Source organism: Pituophis catenifer, unplaced genomic scaffold (assembly GCF_029215685.1).
Source record: "Pituophis catenifer annectens isolate HBS135680 unplaced genomic scaffold, rPitCat1.0.hap2 SCAF_6, whole genome shotgun sequence".
NCBI classification, from domain to species: domain Eukaryota; kingdom Metazoa; phylum Chordata; class Lepidosauria; order Squamata; family Colubridae; genus Pituophis; species Pituophis catenifer.
The window spans coordinates 7,656,313-7,676,402 of record NW_027256886.1 but is presented as its reverse complement, the minus strand read 5'-3'; the positions used below and the strand labels follow the sequence as shown (position 1 = coordinate 7,676,402).

Below are 20,090 nucleotides of genomic sequence, written 5' to 3'. Positions count from 1 at the left end.
TAAGGAAGTGACTAGCAAATGTAAACAAAAAGGATACGGATATGCTAGAAAGCACTTTAAGGACGAATACTTTCTGTTTTCTACGCTATTTTCCTCTTGTTTGCCCAATTTTTGTCTTATTTTGTCAATTGGTATAACAAGACAAGACAGTAAGGTATGCAAAATGTTTCAAATTTAAAATATTTGAGCTTGAAACACCTATTTAAGGAAACGAATGTTTCTGTTTAAATGTTTCTATTTAAATGTTTCATTTAAGTAAACAAATGTTGAGTTCAAAATGGGACATTGTTGTTTAAGATATTTTGAATCTGAAAGGTTTATATACCAGCCCAAAATAACCAGCAGTAGGAGCTTTCTTTTTTCCTTTCCTGTTAAAGCCATTCATGCTTCCTTCCTTTATTTGTTTTGGCATTAAATGCTCATTAATTCTTTCTAGGTGACCAAATCCCCACCTCAATATATTTCTTTCTCATTGGTTATTTACTTTCAACTATTTATTTCTTGTATCAGACCACATACTACCCACAATCTTTTTTTACTTGCTTTTGTATATCTTGTTATTACTCCAACTATTTCCCCCTTTTTAGTATATATTCTACAAGAATACAGAGCTCCATCCAATTTATGATCTGGGTTTTTTTCCCCCCTACTATTTGTCAAGTGATGATCCTCATGTGAGGGAGTCTTGCACTCGTTAGGATGAACAAAGAACCCTCACACATCATTTTGTCAGGATTGAAATTTATGAACACAACACCAGATGGAAGAAATGTATCATTTTCCTATTGACAGATGACCAGTTTACCAAATTGTGGCTTGTTTTTACTCAGCATTTTTCTATAATACTGACAACTTACTGGCAAATTAGGAATACAGTTTTAAGAGCTCATAAGGGATTTTTTTAAAACTGGGTTTTGGGCCTTTGGGGATCTGTGGAATACATTAACCAAGACTTCAAATCATTGCTTTTTTTCCCTTTTTCTTTTAGACACATATTGCAGTCCCAGAAACTGCTGTGTTGCAGTCAGTTGCCAATCTGGACAAACTTGTAGCTGTTATTGAATGCCAGCAACCAGAAGCAGATCTTTACAGGTTTCTGTTTTTTTATTACTGTCCTTTTTTTTTTTAAAGGAATTTGGAAAAGGAAGTTATGGCTATTAAAAATTAGGCCGAAACTGCTCTGGAAATTCTTGTGATGGAGTCATGAATTTAAGTGCCTATGTGCCTTAGAGAAAACAAGGGCATGACTTATCGGAAATGCTCTGTTAATTTCATTTGAGAGCTTCCCTGAGTTTGGAAAATTCTCCCAATATTCAAGCATTCACTTCCCACTTCCTAGTTAAAAAAAACAGGATGAAGCATTTGATTCTCTGTCATCCTAACACTTGAGAGTTCTGCCAACAGGTCTCCCAAGACAATGCAGATTTGCTATAGAAAAATTGTTACAGGTAGTCTTCGACCTACAGCCTTTTACTTAGTGACTGCTTGAAGTTACAATCACACTGAAAAAAGTGACTTAGGACCATTTTTCAAACTTACAACCACTGCAGCATTCCCATGATCACGTGATTGAAATTTGAATGTTTAGATTTATGACAATTGCATTGTCCCTTGGTCATGTTGATCACCTTTTGCGACCTTTTGACAAGCCAAGTCAATGGGGAAGCCGAATTCATTTAACAGCTGTAATACTAATTAAACAACTGCAGTGATTCACTTAACAATTGTGGCAAGAATTCGTAAAAATGGGCAAAACTCACTTAACAACTGTTTTGCTTAGCAATAGAAATTTTGGGCACAATCGAGAGACTGCCTGTATTATTTTATAGCTAAACATAAGGAAAAGTCCTATGTTAAACTGTTGTATTTAAATGGAAGAAAGTTAAAGAATGTGGCTCTGAATTAAGCTAACCAGGAAGCCTCCACCTGTGGTTTGTTTAGCACTATGTCTGAACTGGGATTTCTGATTGTTGCTTCCTGGTTTGTTCTTGGCTTCAGATTCCTGGCTTTGTTGATCATGGCATGCCAGGAATTGGGCTTACCCTTACATGCAAACCAGGTCAGTTTCTTTAACTCATTTCCTACGCTGTTATGGTCAGGGTTTAATGGCATATTGAAAAATTAACAGTTCCATTTATTTATTTATTTGTTTTTGAATCATAACACATTCGTATTGTTTTGCAGATTTGTTGGGCGTATAACCATAAGTCATCAAATTGAGGAAATAGTACGGTAAGCCAAATGCCTTCACTCTCGGTGAATGTGATTTGTGACCAATTCTATATCCAGGCAATCTTAATTTCTGTAAATAAAATGCATTTGTATGCATCAGGCACAGGGAAGATTAAGCACACTGACCAGATGTTCCTACACTACTTCTGTGATCCTTCTGTTCCCTTATATTTTTGTTGCCCTGTTCTGTTAATCTAGGTTTTGTTTTGTTTTGTTTTTTGCTAGAATGCTTTTAAAGAACTACTACTGCATAAATAATATGTTGTAGTGGAAATAGCTTAAACTGTGAGGAATACAAGCTATTACAAGGTATTGTAATTTACGGTTACAAGCTGCTATTCTTTCCTGGTTTGGGTGATGCTGTGGACTGCCAGTTAATAGTTTGACCAGTTTGGACTAATTCATACAGCTAGTTGTTATTGTTGTTGTTATATCAAAATAACAGTAAACACTAGTTTTCTTTCTAACAGTACATTCTGGATTGGTATAGACCAGTTCAGGCCCTATGTACCTGTTAAACTTGCCTTTTCTTCTAATAATTACATAGACATTTCAAGCCACAATAGATAAATGGTGCCCAATAGGTTTGTCTTAAAATTGAACATTGGGTCAGCATGGCAGACAATTTTATTTGATTCAGGATCTTTTCTCACTGACCCCCATGACCCTTTGTAAACACCTGTATAAATATTGTAAGAATTATTGCTGGTCAGAGATTCTAATCATGGCAGAAAACCTTAAGAGAAACAGGTGGAGTTGGAATTATCACCAAGAACAACAAAGTGTTTCATAAATCAAGTATCTTCTCGGTAAGGGGGAATTCAAGTATTGTTTCCTTGTGAGATGAGGGAGTTGTTCTTAAGTGGCACATTCAGATGAATCCAGAACTCCTTGGAGAAGGCGTTGTGGAGAAAAACAGCCAAGTAAACAGTAGCTGAGCAGCATGAATAACAAACAATATCAAATGTCCTGAAACACTAAAGGAATTTTTGAATTGCGTGTAAAATATTTAACTTTGGTTGTGGTTGTTTAGTTTCATTGTATACTTCTTAGGTAGCACAACAGAATGTAAAAAAAAAAACCCCTTGCCTTACTGGACTGAAAGAAAGGACTCGTATAGCATCTGTTGTGTCTTATGACCAGGTGATGCTCCCATGAAGTTCACAAATAAAATGAGATGGTCATTACATGACATGCTGTTCTCGGTGTCTCCGGACTATACATGCAAATTAATTAGGTGTCAGTGACACCTATGAATTTATCTTTTCCTTATTAGGGAGTTGCCTATTGGATAGGCCCAATAAAATTGCTACATTCTAGGGAATTGGGAGGTAGTTAGATCAGAACTATTTTGATTCCCAAATACAAAATTATTCACTCTTTATGCTAGAGCAGAGATGAGGAACTATGGCCCCTTTATGACTTGTGGACTTCAACTCCCAGAATTCCTGAACCAGCATGGCTATTTCAAACTGCCCTGCTCAGCATGTGTGTGCATGTGTGCGTGCGTGCCTTCAAGTCAGTTTTTGATGCTTGATGATTTGCCTGGACTAGTCCCTGCAGTTTTCTCAGCCAGATTTTCAGAAGTGGTTTGCCATTGCTTTTTTTCCAGGGCTGAGAAAGAGGGGCTGGCTCACTTTAACCAACAATGTGAACAAACAATGATCTTTCTTTTACAGACCACTGGGGCCCGAAAGTCTTCTACTTCGTGGAGCAAGGTTGAAAAACACTAAAGAAATTTTTGGTGTGTGACATAACAGTTTCACTAACTTGGTTAATATTTCTTGAATGGATGAAATTTCATAGCATCCTGTTAGAGTAACTATTGCTGGCATATCATCCGGGTTAGGACATTTTTCCTAATTAAGAGGAAGAGTATCATGTTGAGTATAATAACTTGCACCAAGAAATACAGGTAGTCTTCAACTTGCAACTGTTCGTTTAGTGACCGTTCGAAGTATTGAAAAAAGTGACTTATGACCGTTTTTCACCCTTACGACCATTTAAGCATCTCTGTGGTCACATGATCAAAATTTAGGCACTTGGCAATTGACTCATATTTATGACGGTTGCAGTGTCCCAGGGTCACATGATCCCCTGCTGCGACCTTTTGACAAGCAAGGTCAACGGGGAAGCCAGACTTGCTTAAGAACTGCAGTGATTCACTTAACAAATGTGGCAAGAAAAGTTGCCAAAAAATGGGGTAAAACTCACTTAACAAATATCTCACTTAGCAACATAAAATTTGGGCTCAATTGTGGTCCTAAGTGGAGGACTAACTAGTTGATTCTGGTGCAACCAGGAGAACCCAGATTCTATGTCTGTCTTTCACTTTCTTAAGTCCTATTAGTGCTTTCAATCCCTCTGTTCCAGGAACCCAGACTTAAGTAGTCTGTAAAAGTTTTTATCTGTTGCCTCCTAGGTCCACTTGATTTCATTAGAATATCTTTCCAATTTAAAAATCTGGAAAAAAAACTAACCATTTTTAAAAAATCACAGCGTGAATTTAAAAAACAACTCTCACTGCAATCATAGAGGGGATTTGGAAACCCAACTGAGTGGCCAGCCAGAAATTGAAGGAAGCCATGTGTGTCTGGCTCCTCAAAAGAAAGGGAAGAGAACGAGCCTCAGGTATTACACAGTCTTGCTGCCATGATAAACGTTCTTTTACCTTTTTTATAGGTGTTGCTGTGTATACAGGAATGGAGACAAAGATGGCATTGAATTATAAGAGCAAATCACAGAAACGATCAGCAGTAGAGAAGTACGTGGTTGGCAGTATTTTACTCCATTAAAGATTAATGTATTAATTTAAACTGTAAAACAAGAGGAATTCAGATTAAGGGTTAGCATAGGACGCAAGGGAACAGTGCAGATATTTATTATGGTCATAGACTAGCCAGGATAGAATACAAACAATAATTTAAAAAACACACTAAGTTAAAAAAAAACAAAGGAACATGTTAAAAAACAAAGGAACATGTTTTAAAAACATTTTTTGAACATCTCTGTTGCTTGAACCATTTGATAAGGATTTATTATTAGACTAATAAATGTTCGCATGTTCCAGTTTAGCGAAATTAATATTTCCTTTTGGAATATTCAAACGTATTGAATGTGGACTTGGTTCTTCAAGAGAACTGGGAAATAAATCACGTGAAATGGGATGTAGTCAAACTAAACCCCCTTCTGATAGTGGTGGTTTTTTTTGTTTTTTGAGAAATACTGATAGGTCATCAGCACAGCCCTGGCGATACTGAATCCATTCTGCGTATCGGTTTGCCCTTGAGTGTTTTACTTTGCTTCACTTCTGATGAACCAGCCTGTATCTTTCCCCCAAATCTTGTCCTACCATGCCTTGAAGCAAGAAACCTCTCGTGATTTTTCATCTGTTGCCTTTAATAGAGAAGAACTTTTTTTTCTTCTTTTTGCAACCAAGGGATTAGACAGAAAAAGCAGAGCTGGTGGTTTTCAAGAAAAGACTGGACAACCATTAGTCCAGGATAGTAGGAGGACTCCTACACCGGGCAGGGGTTTGAATTAGATCAGGGGTCTCCAACCTTGGCAACTTTAAGCCCGGAGGACTTCAACTCCCAGAATTCCCCAGCCAGCTGTGCTGGGAGTTGAAGTCCTCCGGGCTTAAAGTTGCCAAGGTTGGAGACCCCTGAACTCGGTGACCTCTAATGTCATCTCCAACCATATGATTCTACGAAACATTTCCTTTTTGGATCTCCATCCTCCCCCATGTACAAAGTTCAAGTTAGCTGAATAAAACACAAAGGTTGTTAGAATTATGGTTGCTGTAGTTGTTTTTTGAAGTAATGTGCAAATATCTTTGAATTGTCCAGAGCTCCCTTGGTCTTCAATGCTCATCTATTTTCTCTCCCCCCCCTCCCCCCAATAGGACAATTTTAATTCAGTGGCATTTAGGTATTAAATTGGCTCTCACTTTTGCCCAACAGGTCTATGAATTCTTTTTTGATTATCTATCTAATAATCCTCCTTTGTGAAGCTGTCTTAAGTACAATACTGAAGTATGCCTGGCAGTCTGAAGAGAAGTGGAATGAACCTTGGTATAACCAGCAAACTGATCATGAAAGAAACAGCAGTAAGGTAAAATGTAAATGATATGCCTGATTTAGGTGTTTTTCCCCGTTTCGAGAGCATGATGTGAAAGTTTCGATTTGAGTAATAAAAATAACTAAAGGGAAACAAGAATTAGCTTCGGTTAATTTCTTGCTCCATTATCGTAGCTATTGATATATTGATTGTTGTAACTTATTCATCTACTTAAAGGAATGTTGTTAAAAAAACCTCACAGGCTTAGAAGTTGTTTCTTACTTTCTCGTGCCAAGCAAGGAGAAGAAATAATACTTCTATGCAGCAAAGAAAACCCAACCTTATATAGTAACCAGCAGTCTCAGAAGAGAAAGTAGATTCCTTCACATGTCACATTAAGTCAAACTGAGATTAGAGTTAATATGTTATCTGAATCTAGTCTCGGACTGATACTGTATGATCAAGGCCTCTGTGTCTCCCTTTAGCTATAACACCATTTGCCAACAAAGGCCAAGGGAATGAATGGTTTTTATATACAGGTAGTCCTCGACTTATGATCACATTGACCCCAAAAGTTCTGTTGCTAAGTGAGACATTTGTTAAGTGAGTTTTGCCTCATTTTACGACCTTCCTTGTTACAGTTGTTAAGTGTCACTTAACAGTTAGTAACATGGTTGTTAAATGAATTTGGCTTCCCCATTGACTTTGCTTATCAGAAGGTTACAAAAGGTGATCACATCACCCCAGGACACTACACAACCGTCAGTTGCCAAGTGTCTGAATTTTGATCACTTGATCATGGGGATGCTGCTATGGTCATAAGTGTGAAAAATGATCATAAGTCGCTTTTTTCAGTGCCATTATAACTTTGAAAGGTCACTAAATGAGCTGTTGTAAATCGAGGACTACCTGTAGTAATTTGAGCTCAGTGGAAAAGGGATGAGACAGAAAAATAACAAATAAGAACCCTGTTCTGGGTTAAACTTATTTGATCACAAACAGAAAAGTCACTACTTTTGGAAGAAACATAATTTTGGTTTGGTAGTCCTTAGATGACACTACCTGTATGTCATCTAAGGACTACCAAACCAAAATTATGTTTTACGACCATAATTACGACCAAGCGTTCAGCACGTTTCAAAGTTACAACGGACCCAAAAGTACGTATGATCCGGATTTGAAATTTTGCTAGCCATCTCTTCCCCCATAATCACATGATTGCATTTTGGGCACTGGGCAAACCAGCCCACATTTATGACAGTTTGTAGTATCACGATTGTGATATACGGTCTTTGCCATAACCAGCGTTTACTTCCAGTTTAACAACCATGGCATTTGCGTAATGACTTGATTTGTTTAACAACCATTGTGACTTAATGACCAGCAGAACAATTTTTGGCTCAATTATGGTTGTAAATCAAGGACTACCTTTAGTTGGGCTATTACAGAATATGCTCTGACTATATCAATATCGCTGTTCTACATAATTGTATCTGCTATAATCTTGTCCTCAAATGCTTTCTATCTTATTTTTTTTTTTAGTTTAATAATATTGTTTCCTTTTCTTCTTTTAGATCTTGAGGTTCATTTCAGATTTTCTTGCTTTCCTGGTACTTTACAACTTCATTATACCCATTTCGCTTTATGTGACTGTGGAGATGCAGAAATTTCTTGGGTCTTTTTTTATCGGTTGGGACCTTGATCTCTATCATGAAGAAACAAATGAAAAAGCTCAAGTAAATACGTCAGACCTGAATGAAGAACTGGGACAGGTATAAAATAATTCAAAATAGTGTTTGAAACAAGAGGAACTAGATTTGATTTAATTAATCAAAAGTGATTAAATTCATAATTGTTCTTTTACACAGTTAATATTCCCTATGTATTTTATTTTTTTATTTTTTTTGATCTCCCTAAAAATTGTAATTTGGAAGTGGTCCAGCAGTGGACCATTGCAATCTGAGATTGTAAATGAGCACTGCTACCCTGTAGGGTACATTGTGTAATTATTAGAAACGATCATTTAATACTTATTTTCCATGTATGTATAAACAAACACATTACACCTATTTAAGTCTGAACTGAATGTAGCATTCAGCATCTGCAGATCATATGAATGTCCCACTAGTGCACGGGTGTCAAACTCAATTACATTGAGGGCCTCATCAGGGTTGTGTTTGACCTTGGTGAAATGGGCATGGCCAGCTCGATATTGCTTGTAGGCTACCTGTGGTGGCCCGAGCACTCTGCCAGCGAAAACCGGCTCCTAAGCTCCGTTTTCAGCTGCAACAGCCTCCTGCAACCCTCTGCCACCAAAATCGGAGGTTGGGAGGGCAGCGTGCGGCCCTCCCGAGCTACGTTTTCTCTGGCAGAGGCACCATGGGCTGGTCCTTCATTGTTTCCAGGGCGGCCCCGTGAGCTGGATCCAGCCCCCGGGCCTTGAGTTTGATACCCCTGCACTAGCGGATTTGAAGGAGACTTGCTGCCTTTTTTAACTCTTAAATTTATTTGACTGATATAACTTCTTAACTTGCTGTAGGTGGAGTATGTATTTACAGATAAAACTGGCACATTGACAGAAAATGTGATGCAGTTTCGAGAATGTTCCATTAATGGTCTCAAATACCAAGAAATCAATGGCAGATTAATTCCCGAGGGATTGATAGAAGACTTTCCAGATGGAGTACAGCCCAGTCTTGTAAGTTATTTCTAAAATTAATTTCTTGAAATTAATTTTGAGCTTTCTATAGTCTAAAGTTTGGATCCTTCTTGAATCTCTTTTTATGAGTGTTTTTCAGAAGTAACTTCTAAACTTTCCATTGTATGAAATTCCTTTAATTCTGACTGTAACTAAGATCTATTAACATTTAGGTTTCTTAAAAAAAATTAGTATATTATCTGCAAAGAGATCAATTGCATTATGCTCCATTTTTTGTGTATGTTAATGTTCTTATTTTTCCTAATGTTCTGTGCTAATTGAGAGAGAGTGTCCGTGTTTGGAATCCTATATTTAAAACCTTGCATTCAATCCATTGATCCTTATTACTGCTTGAGTATAATGTATCAATTATCCAAAAGAACTACTTTCAAATCCCATCTCCAACAGTTATTTTTTTAAAAAGTGTTTTTACTCTGTCAAACTCAGAATGTAATGGCAGCAGTGCTAAGCTGCTATTTTAGTACAGCTAGTGTGATATATTATTAATACTCTTCTAACTGAAGCCTCTATATTTTGAGGGAAAGAAATTCAGACTGATCTTGAAGTAGGACAACTATTTAATCTTTTGACCAGCAGGTGGGAGAATTATGTATGCTGCTTTAAGATGCACAAAATAAAGGCAGGATATGAATTTAATAATTAAAAAAAAATTATCTTGCCTGGCTGTATGTAATACCTTTTAACGGAATTAAACTAAAACATATTCAAAATATAAACTTATTACATAAAAACTCCTATGGCTGGGAAGATTATGTTGATTGGGTACTCTTAATTCTGTCTCTTGGATTATAAAATGAAGAAGAAAGAGGTTTGACAAACTAGACTTCCTACATATGTAATATCTATATGTACAATAACATGTTCATTATAAAAAGCCCATGTTTAGATTCTGCATGAAATAATAGAAAACACCTGGTAGTTTGTCTGTATATAAATAGTCCTTGAATCTTGACTCATCAGCAAAGTTACAACAAACCCTAAAAAAGGAATTTATAAATCGAATTTGAAGTTCCAGCATCCACCTGCCCCCCCCTCCCCTTTGTCAGATGACCACATTTAGTAACCAACCCACATTTATAGCCATTTGCACCGTCCCACAGTTTACAATATTTTTCCAAAAACTGACAATTATTTCCCAAATTCTCTATCACGAACAGTGGGTTCACTTTACAAGCGTTACATTTGCTTTACAACTACCGCATTTGCTTAACAACTGCAACACACTCCCCCACCCCAAAAAAAATCCAGCTTGTAAAATCAGGCAAAATCATGTAATGACCTGCTTTATGACCGTCACAATTAATGACTGAAGTTGCGGGCTCAGTTACCTTCATAACTTGACGACTATCTGTAGACTTTTAATTGTTAATAAAAAAATAACTATTTTAATAAACTTGTAGATAGGACCATTCGTGAAAAATGTAAAAATCTTGTCCAGAGTTTTTATAAAAAGATAAAATTAATAAATCAGATTCATCACAGTGTTTTGTCTTTAATTTTTTTAACAGACACATGAGGAAGAACTCTTCCTGAAAGCTCTTTGTCTCTGTCATACAGTGCAGATTAATAATGACCAAACTGATGGCATTTGTGACAGCCCGTGGCGTAGCAATGGCCTACCATCTGAACTGGAGTACTACGCCTCGTCCCCAGATGAAAAAGCTTTAGTTGAAGCTGCTCGCAGGTAAGGATTATAAGGCCAGGCTCTGCATTATAAATGGATACGTCTTTGTCTGGAGTCCAGTTGGGGCAGCAAGCAAGAAGTCCAAGTGCTGTCCAGCCTTTCTATAACTCTTACCAGATGTGCTCTTGTATGACTTTGAGAATACCAGGGAGGAGAGCATTACATCGGTGTTTGTAACATGAACACCATGATTGGTTAGTAAAGTAAAAGCCATAATACCAGACTGATTATCTCTGGTTCTTCTGCTAGAATTACTCTTCCTTGCTCTTTCATTTAGTAAATTCAGCTGATAAGTCTCAACTGCAGCCAGAGTATTGCAGAATTAACCCTAACCCTAACGTAACTAAATCTATACGGCATACATTTTAATTCTTGTTCTTTAATCTAGCTGCATAGAGATTAGCAAATATTGGAGTCTAGATGTCAATTTTGAAATTTATTTAATTTTTGATTAAATTAACTGGCTTTAATACAGCTTGTTACTGTTCAACCATCCTTAAACAGGAGTCTATTATGAATTCTAAAAGCACATTCATGAAACAATTATTTAGGTTTCTTTCTAAAAGTATTTAAAAACTATGAATAATGGTGAGCAATGTTACTTTTCTATCTAAGACATTGCTTTTAATTTCCATAAGGCTTTCCCCTTCGTTCACTTTCTTTTGAATTTTCAGGGTTGGTGTTGTGTTTACTGGGGCAAATGCAGAAAGCATGGAGCTTAAAAGCTGTGGAAAGCCAGAAAGGTAAAACAACAAAGAACATGTTTCCTTATTGTTGTTGTGTTTTTAAAAAAGTTGACATTCAGTAGGGTAGGAGTGAAAAACTATGTTTGCTGAATGCAACTCCCATTAGCCTCAGTCAAAGTGGATTAACAAGGTCCTAATTTCTGAATCTTAACTCATTTTGATCTTTCATCAGAATCTTCATCTCATTCCCCCCAGTGTAGAAAGAAGCAGTATAAAAAGAAATAATAACTAAGGAACATTTTTTTTTTCAATAAAGTGTTTCTTCAGATTTTGGGATCACTTTGCTTTGTAGAGGTTGTAAACATTCATCCTCAAAACATTTATAATGCAGCCTCAACAAACCCATCTGGTCCAGGCATCTTTCTTGGTTTACTCTTTTAGTAGTACTCTTAAACATTGTATCTTCCACAAATTTGCCCTTAGAATAATGTTATTCCTCCTAAGGTACAAACCCGAAAGTCCTCTCCTTAAGTGTCACTTGAACAGTTAATGATATGTCAGCTTTAAAACCTGCTTGCTATGAGCACTTTGTTTTCTTAAGTACAGGTTGTGTTCGGTTACATTGAAGAAATAGAAGTCTACTTAAAACGAATCCTTATAAGTAAGCCACTTAGTGAAATGAGATGTGAAGATCAAGTAAATGGCAAACAGCTTTGGGGGAAATGGTACATTCAAGAATCCCTTCACCTTTGTTCCTTCCTTTTTTCTCTCCCTCCATCAATTACAGAAATGACTATAATCAGCCACTCAGTTGAGAGAAGTCCTCTTCTCTTCTCCAGGCCCTGCATGCCCATCAAGTATAACCTATGTGTGCAATTGCAGGCATGCAGTTTTCATAGAGGGACGCAGTGGCTCAGTGGCTAAGACGCTGAGCTTGTCGATCGAAAGGTTGGCAGTTCAGCGGTTCGAATCCCTAGTGCCATGTAATGGGTGAGCTCCCGTTACTTGTCCCCACTTCTGCCAACCTAGCAGTTCGAAAGCACGTAAAAAATGCAAGTAGAAAAATAGGGACCACTTTGGTGGGAAGGTAACAGTGTTCTTGTGCGCCTTTGGTGTTTAGTCATATCGGCCACATGACCACAGAGACGTCTTCGGACAGCGCTGGCTCTTCAGCTTTGAAACAGAGATGAGCACCACCCCCTAGAGTCGGGAACGACTAGCACATGTGTGCGAGGGGAACCTTTACCTTTTAGTTTTCGTAATTTTCTGCATTTCACAAGTATGGCCTTCATTTCCCAAACCCAAACTAAACATGAGCCTCTTCTCCTTTTAAAGGTACAAATTACTACACGTACTGGACTTTGATGCCAACCGTAGGAGAATGAGTGTGATCGTAGAAAGTCCGTCAGGTAAGATAAAATATGTGATGTTTTTGATGTTAACGTATTCTCCAACGCCCTGAAGCCAGCTCTATAAAAGGAACATTAATAGCCTCTGAGAAGAGCTACTAATTTGCACTTTTTTGTTTTCTTGGGTAGGTAAAAAACTCTTATTTACCAAAGGAGCAGAGTCTGTCATTCTTCCTTCCAGTAAAAATGGTGAGATAGAAAAAACAAGACTCCATGTGGATGAATTTGCATTGGTATGTTAAGAGCACTGCTTTCAAACTTTCTAGTAGATGATGGTAGAGGTGCTGCTAAATCAGGGGTGGAAAACTATGGCCCCTGTATGACTTACGGAATTCAACTCCCAGAATTCCTGAGGCAGCATGGCTGGCTCAGGAATTCTGGGAGTTGAAGTCCACAGGTCATACAGGGGCCATAGTTCCCCATCCCTGTGCTAAAGTAAGAAGCAATTATTATTGTAACAAATACAATGATACTATAATAAGCAATATAATATATAATATTTCAGATCCATTAAGTGTTTGGGCTAAGAGCTGATTTGGGCATCGCTAGGGAATTTTATTCAGAGTACATTGGCTTAAGATCCTGGGATGGCTACCTGATGCTGACCCCATTTATGGATTTTGTTTATAAAGCTGGGGAGCTGATGGGAGTGTCTGATTTTACCACAGTCTTTCCCATCATCCCCAGCTTTGATGTTCAGAGACTTATAGGAATTGTAGTCAAAACGTCTTGAGAGAATGGCATTTGGAAAAACAAACCATTGCAGCTTCTTCAGACCGTGCGCCTTTCTCTACTTCCCTCTCTTCCTCCTACTTCTCCCCATATGCAGTTTCCTCTGATTTAAGTGGCCCAGAGAGAAGAATCTCTTCATTGCCTTCCAAAATTAGCATCCTTTGGCAGACTGGAGACCGCATTTGTCCTTGAATTTTGGTCTATTATGCTTGGTTTCATCCTCTTCTATTAATGGGTGTAAAAGTGCCTTGTCAAAAAAAGGCACTTTTTGGGAGACCTAAACTGTCAGAGCTTTCATTTAATGAAGTAGCACATTCCATCAGAAAGCAAGCCTTTTAGTCAGTGTCTTATCTAAATAACCACTCTCTATTCTTTTCACAGAAAGGGCTCAGGACTCTTTGTGTAGCTTACAGAAAGTTCTCAGAGGAGGAGTATAAAGAAGTGGAGCAGCGTCTTTTTGAAGCAAAAACTGCCTTGCAGCAACGAGAAGAACGGTTGGCAGAGGCATATAACTTTATTGAAAAAGACTTGGAATTACTTGGAGCTACAGGAGTCGAAGACAAGTACATACTTCCTGTTTATTTGGGAAAAGAAATTCTGGCACAGGCAGAATAGCTTGATGCTCATTCACCTCTCCATAAACAGCATTATCTGATACGTATGATTTTTCCCATCAGCATTAAAGAGGGAAGATGGCAATTGGAATCACGGCACCCAGCCTTTTTGTGAACAAGTAGAGATAGCCCTCGACTTAACAACCATTCATTTAATGACCATTAAAGTTACAACAGCACTGAAAAAAGGGGACTTATTACCATTTTTCACACTTGACCATTGCAGCATCCCCACGATCACATGATCAAAATTTGGATGGTTGAAAACTGTCTTATATTTATCGCAGTTGCAGTGTCCCAGGGGTCATGTGATCACTTTTGGCAATCTTCTGACCAGCAAAATCAATGAGGAAGCCAGATTCAATTAACAACCATGTTACCAACTCAACAACTGTGGTGATTCACGTAACAACTATGGCAAGAAAGGTTGTAAAATGGGGCAGAATTCACTTAACAACTGTTTCACTTAGCAATAGAAATTTTGGGCTCAGTTTTGGTCCTAAGTCAAAGGCTGCTACTATCCTATTGAACATGTTGCACTTCAAAGTAGGAAGGCTTTGTAGCTGCCACCCCACAACCATTAGATGAATTAGGAAGGCGGCAATTGGTATTTAACAGGCCTAGTATATGGTCCCTGTTTAACAAGCATCAGTGTAATAAGACTGGGAATTGATAACCAATAGAAGATAATATTTGTAGTTTAGGATTGAACTGTGGAGTCCTTGTTGCTCTCTGAGCTTTGTTGTCTGAATGAAATCTCTGCAAGAAAACAGCCAAACTCTACTGGGAATTGATATTATTAAGGTATAGCTTGTGCTAACCAGTATGTTCCCTATGACATGAAATCTGACCTGTAATGGGGTAACCATCCTATTGATGGCCTAGATGTGTTTTATACTGCGTAAAGGTGCGAGTAAAATTCAATTTTTGGTGACATTTTGTTCACCACAATGGGGAAGTAGTTTGCCCCAGTATTCTTTGGAAATACTTGTTTGTTTGTAACTTCCTAGTCTATCTTACACTGTAGGATTTCCTGGTGATCTCCTAGGTCCTTCCTACTTAGCTTCCCACCCCCCGTCCCATCCCCCCCCAAGATCAACCAAAGTCACTAGATGCTACTTCCCACTGTTGGGCCTGTTAAAAATGAACATCGTTTCTGGAGTTGTCGCTTCTTGGGATAAGCCTGAATATGGAAATAGCTTGATGTAAACAACAAGTTTGATGAATCCATTAGATGCTTAGACATGAAATATCCAAAGTGTTTGAATATAAAATATCCAGTGGTTGGAAGGCAAACCTTTCAATCTTCTCCATTAATAGTGAAAACGGATAATCTCAACAAAATAAAAAAATGCAGGAGCCCCTTTTCAGACAGACAGAATTTGTTCAAAGGCAGAAGCTTTCCTGAACTGCAGTTCACTTCATCACATCCATCTTCATGGATGTAGTCGAGTTACGACCACAATTGAGTTACGACCACAAGTGAAATATTTGTTAAGTGAGTTTGGCCTCATTTTACAACCTTTCTTGCAACAGTTGTTAAATGAATCATTGCAGTTGTTAAGTTAGTAACATGGTTTTATTTGAATCTGGCTTCCCCATTGACTTTGTTTGTCAGAAGGTTGCAAAAGATTATCACGTGATCCTGGGATACAGCAGCCATCATAAATACTGTATTTTTAGGAGTATAAGACACACCGGAGTATAAGACGCACCTACCTTTTTTGGCAAGGAAAAAAAGAAAAAGAAATCTGCCTCTGCCTCTGAGCAATTTTGCCTCATTGCAGCAAACAGCAAACAACCTGATTTACTTTCATTTTTGTTTTCAGCATAGCTTGATTAGCACAAGGAAAAAAAATCTGCTCCAGCAATTTACCTCTTTGCAGCAAGCAGCAGAGGCCGGCACAAAACAGCTGAGAGCAAATCAGCTAAGAGTCTGGAGGCCAATCCAATCAACTTGTGCTAATTAAGCTGTGCTGAAGCTGAAAGCTGTTTTTTCTTGCTGTTTGCTTGCAAGGAGGTAACTGCTGCGAGGCAGAGGCCAAAGGGTGGGGGCCAGTGGGTGGGCGGGGCTACATTTGGTGTATAAAACACACCTAAATTTTCACCCCCTTTTAGGGGGAAAAGGGTGCGTCTTATACTCCGAAAAATACGGTACATTCCAGTTGCCAAGGGTCTGAATTTTGATCATGTGAACATGGGGATGCTGCAATGGTTGTAAGAGTGAAAAATGTTTGTAAGTCACTTTTTTCAATGCCATTATAACTTTGAACAGTCACTAAATGAACTGTTGAGGGTTGAGCACTACCTATAATCATCTTGAATAAAATTTGTTAGTCTGAAAAGACCCTATCAGAGTCTTTCTGATTTTGGACTAACAGATTATGTAGCTATGCTACAATGTCTGAGCCAGAGACATTGTGATCCCGACCAATCAGTTCCTGATCTTGTTCACCATTGCAATTTGCTTACTTTTAGGCTGCAAGATAAAGTCCAGGAAACCATAGAAGCTCTTCGATTGGCAGGGATTAAAGTGTGGGTGCTCACTGGAGACAAGCACGAAACGGCAGTAAGCGTTAGCTTATCATGCGGACACTTCCACAGAACCATGAACATCCTGGAACTAGTGCAGCACAAATCAGACAGTACGTGTGCGGAGCAATTGAGACAGCTCGCCAAGAGGTAAAACCTTGCACATTTCTGAACTGATGTCGACGGCCTCCGATGGGGGAACCGAGGTTTCTAAAACAGTGCTTCTTAAATGTGGTCCGAGATCCCCTGAGGGTCCCCCAAGACACTGTCAGGGGTGCTCAAAATCAAAATTATTCCGCCAGCCTATGTTTAAAAATAATACAATATTAAACTCCTATCAAGCAGCTGTGAGAAATGGCAGCAGCAGGGAATGCATCCATTTTAATTTTTAATATGGCAGACATCGATAAATATAACCCATAATATGAAAAGCTCTTTTGGGGTCCTCCATAACTTTTATGTTGTTCAAAATATTCCAAAACAGCCAATACAGTTCTAACATAGTCCTGAGAGGGGGGGAAAAAACAGTTAAGAAACACTGTTCTAAAAGATTCCGCCTTTTTTTTTTTTTGACACCTGATTTTAAGCTAGAAAAACTTGGTTTTGAACAACAAATAAGTTGTGACGTCATTACCAGCAATACTCTAGTCTCAAAATGGCCCTATTTTGAACTCGGAGCACTTCTAGAATGAGGGACACTTTAAATCAGCTCAGAATAACATATTTCCAACTTGAAATGTTTTTTTCACATTACTAAGGCAGAACTTTCCGATATGAAAACAAAGCGATCTATATTACATCATCATCTTCGCTACAAAATGAGCATATAATATGCTAATGAGCCTGCTGCTTAGCAGGTGGGAAGGGTTCCTAGTTCAGCCTGTTCTCATTGTCCGTAGTTGATCATAAAGCATTTGATGGGTCTGACTGGTGTCCTTCATGAAACAACGATGGATTTGTTTGTCCCGGTTTTTTTTCCCTTCCTTTGTTAGAATAAAGGATGACCACGTAATCCAGCACGGGCTGGTAGTGGATGGGACCAGCCTCTCCCTTGCCCTCAGGCAACACGAGAAACTCTTCATGGAGCTCTGCCGAAATTGCTCTGCTGTGCTGTGCTGTCGCATGGCACCCCTGCAGAAAGCAAAGGTGAGTTATCGGGAGCTCAGGAAGGTTGAGCATCAGCCGTGTTTGGCTGCTATAACACCTGCCACAGCCTCTCTCGACCTTCTGAGTTTAGAAGGATTGAGTGTTCTGCCTAATAACCCCCTGCCCACCTGTCTACGAAATAGATAGGCAATTGGGCTTGCTATTGTCTTGCAATATGATTTGCATGTGCGCCTTAGGTGTACAAGTAGTTCTCAACTTTGAACGGTTTAGTGACGGTTCAAAGTTGCAACGGCACTGGAAAAAGGCTGTTTTTCACAACCCACTGGTCACCTGATCAAATATCAGACACTTTCGCAACTGACTCGTATTGATGAACTGACGCATATTGATGAAGATTGCGATGTCCCGGGGTCATGTGATCACCTTTTGTGAAATTCTGACAAGCAAAGTCAGTGAGGAAGCCAGATTCACTTAACAACCATATTACTAACTTAACAGCTGCAGTGATTAACAACTGTGGCAGAAAAGATCGTCAAATGGGGCAAAACTCACTTAACAACTGTCTCACTTAGCAACAGAAATTTTGGGTTCAGTTGTCGTCATAAGTCAAGAACTACCAATATATAAAGTACACCAACATTTCCCAGCCTGTCAGCTTCAAAAGTCTTGGTGTAGCAATTCCTTTTAACAGTATGTACCATTAAACACTGCAGTAAGCCTTGATTATTTGCTTAAGTATTGCCCTCTCAAGTTTGTTGAGAAATATCAATATCTCAAACCACTGGTTCCCAAATAATGTCAATTTTTTGTTTTTTAAGAAGTCTGTCTTTCCTTTACAGGTTGTACGGCTGCTGAAAACATCTCCAGAGAAGCCTATCACATTAGCTATCGGTGATGGAGCTAATGATGTGAGCATGATACAAGAAGCTCATGTTGGCATAGGTAATATTTAGGTGATGGTCAAAGTCTCACTGTATTTAAACTTCATTAATTGGGATTTATAACAGGTATCATCTCCATAGATAAAAAAGTACTAAACTAGATTTTATGTACACAGGAGCCTTTCAGCTAAATAAACTAATAAGTTAAAGATATTTAAATAAAGAAAGCATCCTTACATTCAGCTTGTCAACCAGGAATGTCTTCCGAAAAGGCCTTCAATTTAAAAGCATCATCCCAAATTCAGAATCAGTCCCAAGCTTCAGGAAATCTGTTAAAACTTGGCTTTTTAAGAAAAGCATAAGTAATGATCCTGTGATGGGTTTATGATTGCATCTTCTCAGTCGCAAACATTTTCTTTGAAATTTAGCTGCAATGGTTAATTTTTAGACTATAATTTTGTTTTCCTAATTAGAATATTAGAATTCTTTATTGAACAAGTGTGATTAGACACACAAGGAATTTGTCTCCGGTGCATAAACTCTCAGTGTACATAAAACAATAGTGATAGATCGTTATCATAGGCCACTTAAAAAGAAATTCAGATTGCAATAGAATTATAAGTAAATAAATTAATAACCCCACACCCTCTGCAACTTGATGCCCACCAAATATGCTGTAAGTGTTAATGCCAGCTGGGTATATAGTCCTAGCATATTTGAAGGAACCTAAGTTAGTAAAAAAGGTAAAAAAAATGTTTGTTTGTTTTTAATGGGAATTGATGGCTTGCCAGTGCTTCCAAGCCGTTTCCTCTGGAGAAGAGGGTCTCAAAGTGTAGGCGAGATCCTTTCAAGGGTCCACAAAGTCAAAATATGCTAACATTTCTCATTTCTAATTTGTAATACAATATATATTAATAGACATAATCCACATAAATACCGAAGCTCTCTGTGATCCTCAGCCATTTTTAATAATGAAAATTAGTTTTGAGACCAAAATGTTTGAGAACTACTACTCTGGAGCAGGATAATAGATGGTGAGAATGCTATTGGCAGAAGTATCTGCCCTGGCCCCTTCCCCAAAAATATTTCTGGATCCTTCCATGAAAAAAAGAGCTTGGTTGTGTAACTGAGCAATAGAAAATACCTACACATATATACAACCTTTTCTCTTTCAATTGTGGAATAAAAAATGCGCTCTTATTTGGTCAGGCCTCTTTTAAAACTCCAGACATCACCCTAAAAGGCTGAATCTTTCATTATTGTTGCATATGTTGTTTCACTTTGACTTACATCGGGGTGAAATTCAGCAGGTTCTGACAGGTTCTAGAGAACCGGTAGTGGAAATTTTGAGTAGTTCAGAGAACCGGCAAATACCACCTCTGGCTGGCCCCAGAGTGGGGAGGGAATGGAGATTTTGCAATATCCTTCTCCCAGG

The 20,090-nt window shown here is 38.3% G+C and overlaps 1 protein-coding gene across 1 annotated transcript in view; it reads left to right on the top strand.

Moving 5' to 3' along the window:
• The window catches only part of ATP11B (ATPase phospholipid transporting 11B (putative)), an 86,227-nt gene that overhangs the window by 32,593 nt on the left and 33,544 nt on the right, over positions 1–20,090 (top strand). The window contains exons 7-21 of the mRNA XM_070944873.1: positions 989–1,092; positions 2,185–2,232; positions 3,912–3,976; positions 4,915–4,996; positions 6,195–6,345; positions 7,866–8,063; positions 8,831–8,989; positions 10,519–10,694; positions 11,369–11,437; positions 12,716–12,789; positions 12,919–13,022; positions 13,903–14,084; positions 16,614–16,817; positions 17,660–17,813; positions 18,614–18,716. Coding sequence (XP_070800974.1) covers positions 989–1,092; positions 2,185–2,232; positions 3,912–3,976; positions 4,915–4,996; positions 6,195–6,345; positions 7,866–8,063; positions 8,831–8,989; positions 10,519–10,694; positions 11,369–11,437; positions 12,716–12,789; positions 12,919–13,022; positions 13,903–14,084; positions 16,614–16,817; positions 17,660–17,813; positions 18,614–18,716 — 1,873 coding nt within the window. The remainder of the gene's footprint in view (positions 1–988; positions 1,093–2,184; positions 2,233–3,911; positions 3,977–4,914; positions 4,997–6,194; positions 6,346–7,865; positions 8,064–8,830; positions 8,990–10,518; positions 10,695–11,368; positions 11,438–12,715; positions 12,790–12,918; positions 13,023–13,902; positions 14,085–16,613; positions 16,818–17,659; positions 17,814–18,613; positions 18,717–20,090) is intronic.